The sequence below is a fragment of the Etheostoma cragini genome, chromosome 21 (assembly GCF_013103735.1).
Source record: "Etheostoma cragini isolate CJK2018 chromosome 21, CSU_Ecrag_1.0, whole genome shotgun sequence".
In the NCBI taxonomy this organism is placed as follows: Eukaryota; Metazoa; Chordata; class Actinopteri; order Perciformes; family Percidae; genus Etheostoma; species Etheostoma cragini.
This window is the reverse complement of record NC_048427.1, coordinates 3633398-3649203: the sequence shown is the minus strand read 5'-3', so window position 1 is coordinate 3649203 and position 15806 is coordinate 3633398. Positions and strand designations below refer to the sequence as shown.

General features: G+C 40.9%; 1 protein-coding gene across 9 annotated transcripts in view; it reads right to left on the bottom strand.

Annotated features, from left to right (window-relative positions):
* The window catches only part of tanc2b (tetratricopeptide repeat, ankyrin repeat and coiled-coil containing 2b), a 136682-nt gene that overhangs the window by 60929 nt on the left and 59947 nt on the right, over positions 1-15806 (bottom strand). For all 9 annotated transcript variants that reach the window (XM_034861428.1, XM_034861431.1, XM_034861430.1 and 6 more), the window contains 2 exons: positions 9129-9200; positions 4284-4463 (listed from right to left, as the gene is read on the bottom strand). In XM_034861428.1, the coding sequence (XP_034717319.1) occupies positions 4284-4463; positions 9129-9200 (252 nt within the window). The remainder of the gene's footprint in view (positions 1-4283; positions 4464-9128; positions 9201-15806) is intronic.

Sequence of the window (15806 nt, the reverse complement as noted above, 5' to 3'; positions counted from 1 at the left end):
GTGATTATAAGTCATAACAATCAGCCACTGAGACATCTCTGTGAGAAGGAGCAATACTCGGCACTCAAAGTCTTAGATAACAGCAAGCTAAAAATAGACAACGTAAAACACAGTGGTCGGGGGATCTGCCAAAAATGAAGACAAAGTTATGTTGCATATGTGCAACAAACTGAGAATGTATGTTTTCATGAGTGCAAATCAGGAAGCAGAAATTATATCATAACTTGGAAAAAGGGAACATTTCCGTTGAAATAAATGCAAAGGCCTATAATTATGTAACACATGTTTAAAGACTCTGTCCTCAGCAGACGATTCAGATTCGAGCCCAGTGTTGGAAAAAGTGTTGAAATAATTTGCTTCAGTAAAAGTAAAAATACACTCACACTATAAAATTAGTCCATTACAAGTTATAGTCCTGCATTCAGAATGTTACTTTAGTAAAAGTACGGAAGTATTAGCAACAGAACATAATTGAAGTATCAAAAGTAAAACTACTAATTATGCAGAATTATTTCTCTCAGTATTATATTATTTTATTATTGGATCACTTATGTATTAATTTTTACTTTTTGTCTTTAATGTAACATCATAATTTATATATTGATCTTATTTTTTTTTAATACAATTTTAATATGAAAAGTAGCTGAAATGCTTAAATAAGTGTAAAGTAAAATTGTACTTAAGCAAAGTACTTAAGCTAAATGTACTGAGTTACTTAGTGCACGCAGACACAGAAACTCTTCCCTGACTGTGTAGTCTGACCTCTTTGAAAGGCAGGGGGTTTAAAAGACAATTTCCCTGGGAGGTTTATTAAAGAATACAAATATTATTTGTTAGTTCAGTTGGATTTAACGTGATAGAGACTCTAGATTTCATTAATGGAGTTCTTGCGTAGTTGTTAGACCCCGAGCAATACAACAGCAGCCTGATATGATGGATATTGAGACATTTTAGCAATACCATGCTATAAATATCCTAATAATGAAAGTTAAAGTCTTATCCGGTAAATGGACCATGAGTCTAAGGCTGCTCCATTACTGCAAAAATCAGAACCACAATTATTTTTTGGTCAATATTGTCATTATGATTTTTTCATAACTTTGGAAACATCATGCATTTATTAAACTTATTACACTACTCTATTAAACTTCAAATATAATTAAACTGAAAAACAAATAAAAAAGTAAAGCATACTAAACAAACTACGTTAACATATATTTAATGTACAAACATACTAAATAAAAAGATCAATAAATTAGATCAAATATGTTGTAGTTTACCAACACAACCCTCTAAATATACTGTATATTCAACACGAGTCCACTGCGACGACATGGTCCAGTATGCCTCCTGCCATCCTTATCAATGTGTTTCACAAGTTGACCCCTCAAGCATCTGAGGGCCCCCCTGAGAGTCTTCATGCAGGCAAAGAGGATTAAATCAGAAACTCAATGGTTCTCTAAAAAGGTCAATGCTTTCATAGCATTTTCATTCTATTGGAGCCTTGAAGTCGAATAACTCAAGTCCTCGCCAACACCCCCACTCTGCCACAGGAGGGCAAAGAGAGACTGCGGTTGGTGGAGGCCCCCAGGGGAGAGGGGGTGGGTGATCAAAGTGCTACAGCCTTAAGACCTGCTGCTATTTGCTCTTTATTGGGGCATTCAAGCATAAAAAAATAACCTGGCGATTTGCCACATGGTTGTGCAGAGGGGAGAGTTTTAATGAAACGGCCCATCTGTGTGACGTCCGGTTGTGTTCTTAAATCCCCCAACAAAGCACAAGTAGACTTTATAGTTCACAATTACTGTTTTCCTTCAAATCGTTTATAGATAATGATTTTTCCGACAGCACGTGAAGGCAGCTTTATTTTACAGGAGAGAGAGAAAAGAGACAAGAGAGACATAGCGAGTGCTTAGTTGTTGCAGGAAACATTCCGCACAACTCCCGGGCAGTTTAGTGCTTGTGTTTTGGTTTTTTTACCCTTATCTATTATATACTGTATAATAAAACTGTCTTGTGGCAGCGACAGTGATGTTTCCCATTTACTGTATGGGACTCTCATGCCACTTCAAACCACAGCTCAAAACACACAAGTCGCAGGTTACATGTTTGGCCACCGCAGTGTGACGGGGGGGTTCCGTTTCTCCCAAAAACTTTTCGCCACAGGCCGGCTGCGTTTTTTGAGTGTCCCCCTTGCGGCATCCCCTGCCACAGCCTAAACACACTACCCCAATTAAAAATTAATGGAAAGACCTGCGTTTTTGCCTGACCATCGGAGCCGAAGAAGGCTGTCTTATGCACTCCCCTGCCAGTTCTCTTTTTTCCCACCTCTGCCATTGCTGGCATGGGAGGGGTTCTGTGACGCCAGCACACACACACACACACACACACACACACACACACACACACGCAGCTTGGTACTGTCAAGCTGTGCAGGAAGTGGCGCTGAGTTTGAATTAATTAAAGGGTGAGAAAGCCGGGTGGGTAAGACCTAGTGCAATCTGGTGTTCGATGGCACTCGAGAGCAGACACGGGTCTTTGAGGAATTGAAGGATTAGAGTTTTTTTCTTTTTTTTTAAGATACTTTTTGGGGCGTTTTAGGCCTTTAATTTCACAGGACAGATGAAGACATGAAAGGGGAAAGAGAAGGGGAATGACATGCAGCAAGGGGTCGCAGGTTAGAGTTAAACCTGTGGCCGCTGTGTCGCGGAGTAAACCTCTATATATGTGCGCCTGCTCTACCAACTGAGCCAACCCGGCCGCAGGACTTGAGGGTTTTTGTGCGTGTTTGTTTTAGAGTTAGACCTGCTTATGCAAGAGCGGTTTAGCTCCTATAATCGAATGGACATGTTAAATGAAGAATAAGGAAAGAAGAAAACAGTATTTAACACAGATCTTACATCTGTACCATAGACTGTTAATATACAGTCTATGATCGGTACAGAGCTTAGTCCTGCGACGCCCCACTAGCTGTACAGAATCATGCAGTTTTAAGTTGCTGTTTTTTGTCAGAGACTTAATCATTACATCAGACTACAATATAACACACATTAGGTGGTGTGACAGAGACATACATCTGGAAGGATTAACACAGTGAGGTGCTAATCCTGCCAAAATCCACACACACACACACACACACACACACACACACACACACACACACACGGACGGACGGACGGACACAATCTAAGAAATTCACTTCGATCCACTTGGATGAAAGTGTGGACATCAAATTAGGCTGCCACGAAACATGAAGTTAAAGAAAAATACAAAAGGAGCAAAGATGTTGCCTTAAACAGCAGAGACAAGCAAAGAGAAATGTCATTCATAAGTCCTGATCCCCCAAAACAGCCTCTGCTGGATCCTGTCACCCACACAGAGCCCTCCTACATTGGTGTCACACACCCTGGTGAAATGAAAGAGAAAATCTGTTTCCTGTTTAAAACCTTAGATGATACCTTTTGATGACCCAGGAGTAAAAAAATAATTAAAACACCATGGTCCCAGAAAGGGTTAATGATCTAAAGTAGCCGAGAGGCTGGTGCACCCTAGTGGTGACTACTGAATCAAGCATTAAGTCCTTCACACCCACTCTTCATCTATGTAGAGGCTGCACTAATACTGGGGGAAGCAATGTCAATATTTAATTTCGCATTCTGAAAATCGCCACAGAGCTGTGTGTCTTGGATGCCCACGCTGCCCTGTGCACCAAACCACAGAATTATAAAAGCAGAGGGAACATGTCACAAAATCCAGTTAATGGGGAGACAGAGGAGGGGGGAGGCCAGTTCCCACATTCTCAGAATGTCAGGGTTGAGTGTGGAAGGAAACAATTAGCGGTGGAAGACAATGAGCGATAAAGGAGGGTAGCGCCGACCACAGCTCCCTGTCCATCAGCTTCTTTTGGCTCTTGGACTTTGGTGATTACAAGAATTGGAAATTGCAGTTTGCCGCAGGCCAGAGCTGGGCCCTACTGTATGTTTCTACTCAGAGTCAGTGGGGGAGTAATACAGTAATTGATAACTGATTATCGGCAACCATCAGGGTGAGAAGCCATCCCACTCCTCTTCACTTTTAATTCCCTGTGTGTGATTCTCTGATTGATTGGGTACCCTGCCTGCAGTGGTACAGCGAAGGGTTAAGGGAGGCTTTATTAGCACAATGAGTCTATGGGGGAGGACAGTTGTAGGCAAGGATGTGTGCGTACAAGTCATGAACCAGATTTAGCTCACATCTGAATCCCACATGAATATTTTTATGAAACTTCACGGCAGTGTGTTTACCTGTGAGCTTCTTCACGGGCTGTAGCCTGACACTGATGGTCTGGTGGGTGAGCAGCGGGGAGGAGGGCAGCGAGCGTGACACGCCCTCCATGATGCGAATGTGCTGCATGCCCTCAGTCATAGAGAGAGGGGGCACAGCGTAATCTCCTTCAAAGGCACAGTCGCTGTCTATGCTGCCACCTGCAGGGTGGGAGGGAAAGACATGAGTATGAGATGCTTTTCTCTGCTATTAATAGCAGATATTACCTAACACTGATGGGTCACAAGAGTTTCAGCAAAGAAAGAAAGGAGACTTCACGTAACAATGTATGGTGAGGTTATTCAAGTAGAGACCTGATAAAAATGGCATTGAGTTGAGTATCACTCAAATAATGTTATAAAATGACATTCTGAGACAGTCTTGACCAAATATTTCACACTGAGATTCTCCTAGGGGTTTTGGGTTAACAACTCATTCCATTAACAATTAACTTGCTGATTATAGTTTTTAATTAATTAATTGCTCATTTGTCTATAAGATATCAGAAAACAAATATCAGAAGTGCACTTTCCAATTTCCCAAAGCAGTGTTTGATTTGTTTTGTGGGATAACTAAAGCTAAATTTACTGTTAGATAGTGTAGAAGAAAATGAATTGCCTAACAGTTTAAGTCTCATTTTATCCTTCTTTATCCTCCTCCTTCTTTCCTGTTGACTGATGACGTTCCTTTTACATTACCCATTCAACAAACTTTTAGTGTTTCCTTTTGCCTAGCTGTTAAAATAAAACTTTTACTTTGGTCATTGTGTCAGAGACCTTTTGTTTAGAGCCCAAGTTGACTCAAACTGAAATTCACATCTTAACTGATCCATATTGACGACGTTCAACTTCCGGGATTGTTCACATAGAACGGGAAATTCCGCCGGACGTCCCTAATTTTGTCAAATTCTGTTCGTCAGCTTCCGCTTTTATTCTATTGGCATTCTTAACTCCGGTGGATTCATGAGGACTATGGTTGACTGCTCCTCAAATCTCTGCAGGGTAAATCCAGACAGCTAGCTAGTCTATCTGTCCAATCTGAGTCTTCTGTTACACGACTAAAACTACTTTTGAACGTACACATGTTCCATAAAAACAAGTTCCTTCCCGAGGCTCTTTTGCAAAGGTAGTTCGGCATTGTGTCCGGCAATTAGCGACACTTAAGACAATTGTGATTTGTTTAAATAAATGCCAATAAACCAGAGCACTTTTTTCTCACATCCAGGAATGTTGTGTGGACTAGCCAGACCCTCCTCCACAGCGCTGTGGAGGAAGGTCTGGCAATGGGAGACTACACCTTAACTAATCAAAGCACTTTTGATTAGCTGAAGCAGACAGTACTGGGTCCATGCATATCTACTTAGTGAGTTGAATGTCTTCTCAGCTTGTTTATTCTGATGCTTTTAGTAACCTTGTACAAAACCCTGGCCAGAAAACTCATTCTGGTCAGGGAGAATCTTACGGCTTCTTGTGAACTTCTTTCTCCACTGCACAGTGAATAAAACTAATCTGAGCCTAATCCGCACAAGCTGAAAGCAACAGAACCCACAATTTTCTTTTGATCAATTGATCATTTTAGCACTACTAGGGCCACTGTGTTGGATTGCATTGGATTCTACAGGTGTTTCTATTTGTTCACCCCAGTAGAAGCTGTATGACAGGCAGATATGAGTAGCCAGACAGAACCTCAGCCTGGTCCCTGGATTGCAACACCAGTATTGAGTCTAACAAGATTGGCATGACCCAGAAGAGAGAACAGCCCTGCAGGGAACACGTGCCGCTAACATTCACTGTAATAAACTACAGCCTTCCTGAGGTCTGTAAGCCCCACAGTAACACAATACCCCACAGTTTTAATATAATAACAGGAGGATTTTCTAACCTTCTGCAATAGGTTCAAACAAACCAAAAGAAGTAGGACAGAGTCATGATCACGAGAGCAAAGAAAATGCTTTCACAATGGGCAATAATTACAGACGGAGCCCAAACAACCACTCGCCCATTTTTCCCTTCTCTTGCTTCAAAAAACACAAATTATAAGAAGTTATGGCTTCTATTTTTTTTTCACTTTAAACACACACACACACACACACACACACACACACACACACACACACACACACACACACACACACACACACACACACACACACACACACACACACACACACACACACACACACACACACACACACACACACACACACACCAACCCTGGTGAACAAACCCCAGCCAGCTGTCTGAAAACATCCATTTTGTGAATCAGCCCTGCAGACAGAGCTGTAAAACCAACTGGTCAAACAACAGTCTCGCATCAGACCGCCTCCACAGTGCGACATGACGCCATTATTAGACGCTAATCCATGACAAATCCCAGGGGAAGCGTGTGTGACGGTTGAGTTGGGGTCAAATTGTTTTTTCTAATGCAAATACACTAGTATACAAACACACATCCCTCTGTGGCTCCAGAAGTGCTGGAGTCAGTCCACCCAGTCACTGGGGAATGTCGTGTGAAAGCAAAAAAAGCCAGAGCAGTGGTTACATCCCCAAGCATGGAAATTCTTCTCATTTATGCAGAGCCTGAAGTGAATACCAAGGAGGGGACTTAGTATTCTGGTAGCAATTATCAGTCGTCAAGATTCAACTCAATTTCAATGCATTCCAATATTGAATGCAAACACACAATCATAATAATATTTATTTTTCTTCCAAAAAGTAAAGAGATTTGTGCTATCTTAGCAGTGGCAGAAGAAGTATTCAGATTCTTTGCTTCAGTAAAAGTAGTAAAACCACAGTGAGAAAAACTCCACTAAAAGTCCTGCAATCGAAACCTCAACTGAGTAAAAGTATGTATTAGCCAAAATGTGCTTTTAGTTTCATTGTACAGTAAAATGTTCCCTGTCAGTGTTTCCCTAGTATAATCAACTCCTTTATATACTTGTGTTGGGTGGTTTAACCTACCGCAATACATAAGAGTCTTTAAGATCATCATATGTTTGTAGCATTGCTGTACTGTGAGAACCACGTATCTCTTTTCATGGGGTCAGAAAAACAGCCCCATTTTCAGCTTTATGACGATGCGTTTTCTAACTGATCCAAAAGGCTTGTTAAAGACTTTATTTGGGAGGAGAATTTATCTCGACATAACAACATAAGGGAACACTTCATTCTTCAGTTGATCATAGTCCTTCAACATCAACACATCTGGAAATACATGATTTTTACTGCACAGGAAGTGGATGAAAAACTGTAATCTTTAAAGTATCTAAAGCTGTCAGACAAATGGCGTAAAATAAAAAGTACAATATTTTCCCCTGAGATGTAGTGGAATCGAAGCATAAACTTGCATGAAATGGTAATACTCAATTATGTCAAATATTAAGTACAGTACTTAAGTAAATGTACTTAAAAAATAATCATCTTAAAATCAATAGTACTACCATCAAAGATTAGCATTAAGCACTTCTTCATACACAGTCTCGAGTAATCAAAAGGTGTAATTTAGTGCAAAGATGGAGGGCGGAGAGGGAAGAAAAGCCGCACTTCAGTGGTAATATCCAGAGAACAGAAGCGTTGGAAATGATGGTGTTTCTTTTTAAGACTGCGATGTGAGACACGTTTAAGGGCACTCCGTGCCCCGAAATAATCACAAACACCTACTTGTCGAGGTGTTTGGCACAAAACATGCACGGGGAGGAAAAAAAACATGAAATTATAATTGCCAAAAACATTTCCTGCCAAGCACTGACATTCACACTGTTGATAAACATATCTTATTGTGTACACCTTCTTTCCTGACAAGAAACTCAGATTTACAGGCAGAATAACAGGAATATAAAATTCATACAGTTCCCTCCCTGTAAATATAACATCATTTCCAGTAGTCGTAAAGTTTTCTACTATAAAGTCGGGTGAAATACAACTTGGCAAACAAGGCCTCCTGGGTTTCTGCCGTGGAAACATTGAGGGAAAAGAAATGGAGTCTGGAAAAAGATCGTCGAGAGAAGTATTACCAGAAATGAGGAAGTAAAGGATAGGGGAAAAACACTTGCATGCTGTTTCTCTGCAACATTCCAGCAAGCTTCTCATTCACTTGCATAACACACAGCGACGCCTGGGAGCAGCTCAACACACCCCATTATAAGAAAGAGAAGACAAGATATTGCCGAGGTGCTCAGATGGCTTTTACAGTCAAAACTATATTTCATGAAGGCAGCGCTCCAGACTCACTACCTAAAACCCTTCTCTTTTCATTGACATGTGATCATTATTTATTGTGGAGGGGGTCATCCCCCTGCCAATAATTGCCACCTCAATTATAACTTGTCTCCTGCTCGTTGTACTACAGCACTTACTTTTAAAAAATAAATTTGGAGACACTACCTTTTTTAATCATTAGATTATTAAATATTTTTGTGTCAGTGTTGTAGTTTACAGACGGTCCCTAAGCACTGCCGGCTGCTACTAGAGACCAAAGTTATTTCTCCAGGTTGGAGGACCACTGGTTTTGATGAAAATGAGTTTGTAGCTCATTGTTTACCTTACTACGTTAGGAAAGATACATCATTTGTGATTTAATATCATTTTGCTATAGAGTAATTTATCCAGGAAGTTTGAATCTGTGAATATCTTTCTAACTTTGCTCACGTTTGTAAAACCGAGGGCACATAGTATGAATTTGTGCATGCAGTTTTTAAACCGAGGGAACAGATTTGTATCCTGTGCGCATGGTTTGTTTTTTTCCCCAGCTCCGTGCATTTGAGAGAAACGTGAACAATAATTTAAAAAAAAATCTATCTAGGTATATATATATTTTTGTCCGCTTACCTTGGCCGATGTGGCTCAGGTGAGGGTCTAGACTGGGCGAGCGGGGGTCTGCCAAGTCTTCACTCCCACCATCTGCAGGGAAGGAGCAGAAAGAGAAAGATAAGGAGAGAGCACGGCGGTGCTGGTAACGTGGTGGGGAGGCCAGCAGAAAGACCGCCTCCTCCTCTCCGATCAGCCAGGTGTGGGACCTGAGGACCCCCAGCAAGCTGCTCACACACAGACCATCCACACCCTTCCTCGTGAGGCCCAAGCGGCCCCTTAAGGTGGCAAAGGGGGACCGCGCCGCCAAGCTCCACATCTTCCGCTTCCCCATGGTTAGACTATAGTGAGCCTCTATCTCTCAGGCCTGTCCATGCAGAAAACTAAATAGTTTACATTACAGTCACTGTTGCACGCAGAGAGGCTTGTGTTAGAGCTCACTGGACTCTACGGTTCAATGAGTGAGGACTAGCAGTAAAGCAGTGGGCGTTTCCCAGGATAGATCCACATACGGTTAATGATATGAGGATCAATTACGCCCAAGGGAGCAGGCAGGCAAAATCAGCCACAGTGGATGAAGCTGAAATGAGGGGGGTGGACGGGGGTGGGGGTGGAATCACTGGGCAGCACAGTCAGTGTCACCAGGGGATTGTTTCATAATCCTGTTCAAGTGCGGATGGATCTACTGTAAAGCTCGACAGGCCAGCAGAGGAGGTTGGGAACAAATGATTTATACATCCAAGTGAAATCAAGTGAGCTCTTAATAAAATTGGAACTATGATGATGTGTGAAAACTCGTCTAAGCCAGGGGATTTTCTAGGTGTAGATAGATCAAAGATTGTTGTATTAGCCCCCCTCTTCCACCTATTGTGTTTCAATCACAGAGCTCACCATCAGCCCAGAAAACCCAAACAAATACTCAAGTATTATCTCTCCCCACGCAGATTCACACTCAGCATGCCAGTAGCCTCACACCAGGCTGGATTGGCTCGCTGGTGAACAGATCAAGCTCATCGATGCACAGATAGAATAAGCCGTGGGGCATGATTGTGTGAGAACTGGGCCAGTCTGAGACTGACACTGATTGTGGAAGGGACTCCTCTGCAGAGGATTTAAAGTGTGCACTTTGTGACATGAGGCACCATGTCAGGAGGTGTCAAATTAATAGGCATGCCAACAAAATGGGAAATGCCAAAACGTATCATTTGGGAGTGATTTTGAAGAAATTTCAGCTATACAACCTTTTTCTTCTTGGTGTTACCAGATAAAACTATAGATCCTCTTAAACAACACCGCCCTTTCTTGCATGTTAAACACCAACAAACCCACCAGAAATAGCTTCTCACCTCGTATGCCTGATGATCCACCGAGTAAAATCAATGTTGATTCAGGGCTTTGAAGATGATGCGCTCTAGCTACGAGCAAATGTTGCACACTGAGCCATGAAACGACACGTATGCACAAACATTCGAGCACATATGAAGAGTGTGATGCTACGCAGGAATACATTTTGCACACTTGCTGTGTTCCTGATTAGCACCATAGGTGATGCTTTGAGCCGCTTGCTTGTCATCAGACAGGTTCAGGAGCTTGAACTGTCACATCTGAGGCGTACATTTAAATAAACAGAGGACATTAAAGCTGTAGAATTAGAAACAATAGATCACTAAATTATTGACCCTCATCTTCTTCAGATGTGAGGTGATCTATCATTTCTAAAGTGAAAAAGTGCTCCTGATTGTGACACATACTGTTTTAACCATGGCAAATAGCTTTGGTCTAAAAACAAAAAAAGAATAAGAAAAAAGAGCTGTGGGCTTTGGTGGAAATTAAACTAACTTCTATTCAGATTCAATCACATTCCACCAACATGACAATTCTATTCTATTCTACGTCTTTAATTGTTAAAACACACACCACCAATGTGGCTTCACCTCTTTACGTCAGCATCGTTTCTCTCCACAACCATTTCTTTTTAGTCTTGGCCAACACATCTTTGTACCTCTTTTATCCAAAAGAGAAAGCTTCTATTCTTCTGTGCAGATGGCTCTCTTGTTACCAGTGATCACAGTACAATGTCTTGACACAGCGATTAATGGTCTATTAAGCCGGGAACATGAAACGGGAGGACCTATGGTTGACAGAAGACAGAGACGTGTTTTCTTTTCAACTGCAGAGACAAACAGAGGACATCATTCTAGTTCCTTACAGAACATCTATTAACCACTTGGTCAACAACAACAACAACAACAATGTGAGAATACTACTGAACTCAGCTCAGTACCTGACTCAAAGACAGAAAAGACAACATGCACTCAGTAACCACATCCTATTCAGCTGTCAAATCAAAGCTTTGTGCTTTCTGAGGCTAAAAGCTCATCTCTTAAACTGAAGAAATAATGATGCACTTACACTGTTGGCTATTCTTAGGAGCTGTAATGCCACAGTGCTGCGTTAGGACGACAAGGGAGCAAGTCAATTTCGCACTAGGACAAAGAGTCATTATGGGAGAAGTCAGCGTGACATCCGATAGTGATCCCATGGAGCATGGCGGAGAACTCTTCTATCATTATTGTTCCGACTACTGATGACCCTGGCGGTGACCTCTGCTCTAAAATGAGGCTTCTTTTCCAGGTTCTGTCTGAGGGTGATTGCTACAAATTGTGTTCTTAAAAGACAGAACATAAAAGACAGAAAGCTAAGTCATCACTAGTTACCCATAGGGGTTTTTGATCGTTACGCTGGATGTCCAAAAACTTTGAATAACAAACCTGGGGGAGATTAGGTGGAACAAATTACGATTTGAATTGGATGTGGTTCTTTTTCTGTGACTGATTGATCATGTCACACTTTAAAAGGAACCAACAGACTTGCACCAATAAAGTGCAATCGGTGCCGGTCTTTCACTTGCAGGACCCAAAAAAACAGCCAACAATGGAAAGAGAATAAGATTGCAACCGAGCCATGTAACTGAGACACATTCCGGAGATTAGAGAATTACATCCTTCAGCTCAGTGACAGCGCAGTTATTCAGTGTTAGGTTCAAGTGCCCTAATGTTTCTGTGTTGCCAACATGTTGTCAATGCCCAGTTTCTACCCAGAAGAGCAAACTCGGACACCTAACTAAACACATTAACTCTCCCTGTTACCGCAAAGAACAGGTTAGATATAGTAGGGGAAATCTAGTTGTTCCAAAGACTCTTCATCCTGTTTAATCCCAATAATAAATTACACTATTACAGGAATACTTTTTGTACTTTGTATACCTTAAGGGCATGACATCTAAATCTACATTCCCAATTTAGTGCACAGCATCCTTGCATTATCCTGGAATTCTATTATACACTTTTTCCGCCAGAGAGTTACATTTTAAACCATCTAAATTCCCAATAAATCATACGTAGAAACAGAGGGATCATGTGCGAGCTATGATAATAAAACACACTGACATTTATTCAGCACACAGTAGCCCACACACAAATAAAAAACTAACTGACGGACCGTATATCACATGGAGTTGTGTGTGAGTAAATGTACTCGGGTAATTACCAATATAGATATTAATTTAAAGAGTGGTAAAAAGAAAAGTTTGAAATTGCAATAGGTAAATGCAAATGAGTGAATCACTGCTGTAGAGAGAGCAACCATCACTGCTGCCAAGCTACAACTTCTGATGTCAACCGAGAAGAGACTGGGAAACAATTGCTCCTGTGCTTTTAAGCAAGGCACTTAAAAACCTTCAACTCACGCACCTTAAGTAAAAATCTGATTTATTCATTAAATCACAAAGTTGCAGGTGTTTAGTGTGCATAAGGGCTCTATAAAATGTCAGGAAATAGTGAAATATATTTAAATAATATTTGTTTTGTCTGACCAAAAGCCCAAGACCAAAGTATATTTAATGTATGTAACAAAAATCAGAAATAAAATCTGAAAACACTCATATTTAGGAAGCTGAAATTAGCAAATGTTCGGCACTGTGGCACTATTTGTGTCTCAAGTTGCAGAAGAAAACATTCTGTCAGCAGACATATTAGCGGCAGCGATGTCACCACACTGTTCCTGCTATTGATCAACTAATCAATTAAACCATATATTTAATAGTGTGCGGTTGTGTGTTTGAGTTTGGTCTAAGACAAACAATCTGCTCTTCTAGCCAGGAAATCTAGCCCCAAATCCAAAAGGACACCGTCAGACACTGTCTACCAAGAGCCTTGGGTCCGTCCCAGGTTTCTTCCTAAAAGAGAGTTTTTCCTCGCCACTGTTGCACTAATGCTTGCTTTTGGGGGAATTACTGGAATTGTTGGGTCTTTATATATTAATTAGAGTGTGTTCTAGACCTACTCTATCTGTAAAGTGTCTCAAGATGATGTTATGATTTGATACTATTAATAAAATTGAATTGAATTGATTAAGGGTCTGGAATCAAGTAATGAAATTTGCCCATCTCAAAGGGCAACACCAAGCGTGCATTGGAAAATCTCACCGCACGCAACTGGATAACATTACGACCAATCACAACACATAGGGTTACGTATCCAGAGCCCCATAGAGCTCAACAGTCCCGCCCCTCCACCGAGAGACCTTGGGTTCCGGAAGTAAACTTCCCATTTGTTTCTCCCATTGACGCCTTTAAAAATCTGTATATATACTGTATATAAAGAGTTTTAGAACATGTCTTTGGCTAATGCGATGGCGTAATTCATATGCATACAACACATCATTTAGAGTAAAAAAAGAACAGAAAATCGAAAAAAGTCAAAGTGTACCCATCCCATAAACTGCGCACCACTGAATAAAGGAAGCTAAGGTTTGTTTAGCTAACAGCTAAATTGGCTAACCGCTAGCTGAGACATCATGTAATAACTCTCAAAATAAAACTTGAAAATAATCGGTGCAAATACATAACAGCTGGTATGTCAACTGTAGCCTGCTTTTCCCAGTGTTTAGTTTGAGTTAACATTATTATTATTTAAGACTGAATCAAGCGGTCAGCCAGTGGTTAGCCAAATTAGCTTTTAGCTAAACTAACGTTAGCTTCTTGGTGGAGGTTAACGGCATAAGCGTGAAACAGTGTTATCATTTTGCACATGTGCACAGATCGGGTACAGACAGCTCGTCCCTACTCACCAGCATGGGTCCCATCAATCAGACACATCACTGTGGGATTGTTCAAAATTGTGGGTAATGAAGTACTTATCCAAGACATCGCGAATAAAAGATATTTATCTCAAAACAAGGTTGGAGCCCCATGAACTTTTGACATCTATCTGAGCATATACAATCGCTTAGTCATGTCGTAGCTGGGTTTTAAATCTACCATCGATGGTTATGATTTTATGGCCTATACTCCAATTTTCAAAGGAGAAATTGCATTTTATTTTTACTCCTGGAGCACACTGTGGGCGGGACGTTTGAGCTCTTTACGCTTACGTCGTCATCTGTTTAGCCCGCCTCTGGCCCGCCTGTATAGGATCCACCAATGTGATTGGTGCAGCTTGGCTACAAGAGTATAGTTAATGAGCAGCATTACTCAATGCCAGAGTATCTTGCTGAGCAAATTCAAATTGTGTTCCCGCGAGAACTCTGGATTTCCAGGGTACTGCTCTTCTGCTTTGATATTCATTCATGCTGAATTTAATCAGATTCTCAACAAAGTGGAGCATCTTAATGAATCACAACCCCACAGTAAGCTGCAGTGAGCCATATGACAGCACAGACATCTGCTCGGTTGAAAAGTTGGAAGACATCTCCATTAGTATCAGCCTCCATGAAAGCAAACACAGAAATGCACACACACGCACATAAGTCTGAAATAAAAAGGCTTGGCATTAAAAAACTCAGTAAATGTGCTTTATCAGGACTGTGTAGGTGAGATTTAAATAGATTGAATTGACAGTGTTGGCAACATAAGCAAATACCTCCACAATTGTAATCACATGTTGATTTAAATATTGCTCAATCCTGATTGGTGCACAGAAAGTGGCATCACATTTTTACCAAATAGAAAATCTCTCATGTGTTACGGTATAACCACAACTGTTGCAACGTTGTTAGAAACCTTTGTGTTCATGTGGGACCCAAAGGCTCAGTCTATGAAGAAGTTTCAGAATAAAAAAATGTTTTGCTTGTTTTAAGAACAACAATTTAGGTAATTTATGAATTAATTTAAGTACAAATTCCAAATGTGATCTGCTTCCAGCTTCTCAAATGTGAGAATTTACTGCCGTTTAAAAAAAATATGTAAATATCTCTGGGGGTTTGGACTGTTGGTCTGACAAAACAAGACATTTGAAGACGTCATTTTGGTGACTGTGGAAAATGATTATGTCTCTTTTTGCACTCAGTATAGAGAGATGAGGTTACCAAACGATTGAAAAACATGGTCACATAGTTCATAATGAATAACAGCACCATTTTTTATATTCGTACACCTGCACATTACATTCACAAATTAGAGAAGAATTATCTGATAGATGTCAACACAATTAAGGCATTAATGTTAGGCTATCACTGGTAAAAAAGACATTCCTTTGAACTCTTAAGCAGTCATACTTTGAGGGAGGACAAACTGCCTCAGTTATGAGGGTTCCCAGCAGAGGGACGATACTGTTACGGACCTATATGGCGGTTTTCCACTGCGTGGTATCTACTCGACTCGCCTCGGGTCTACTCGCTTTTTTTGGTTTTCCATTACGA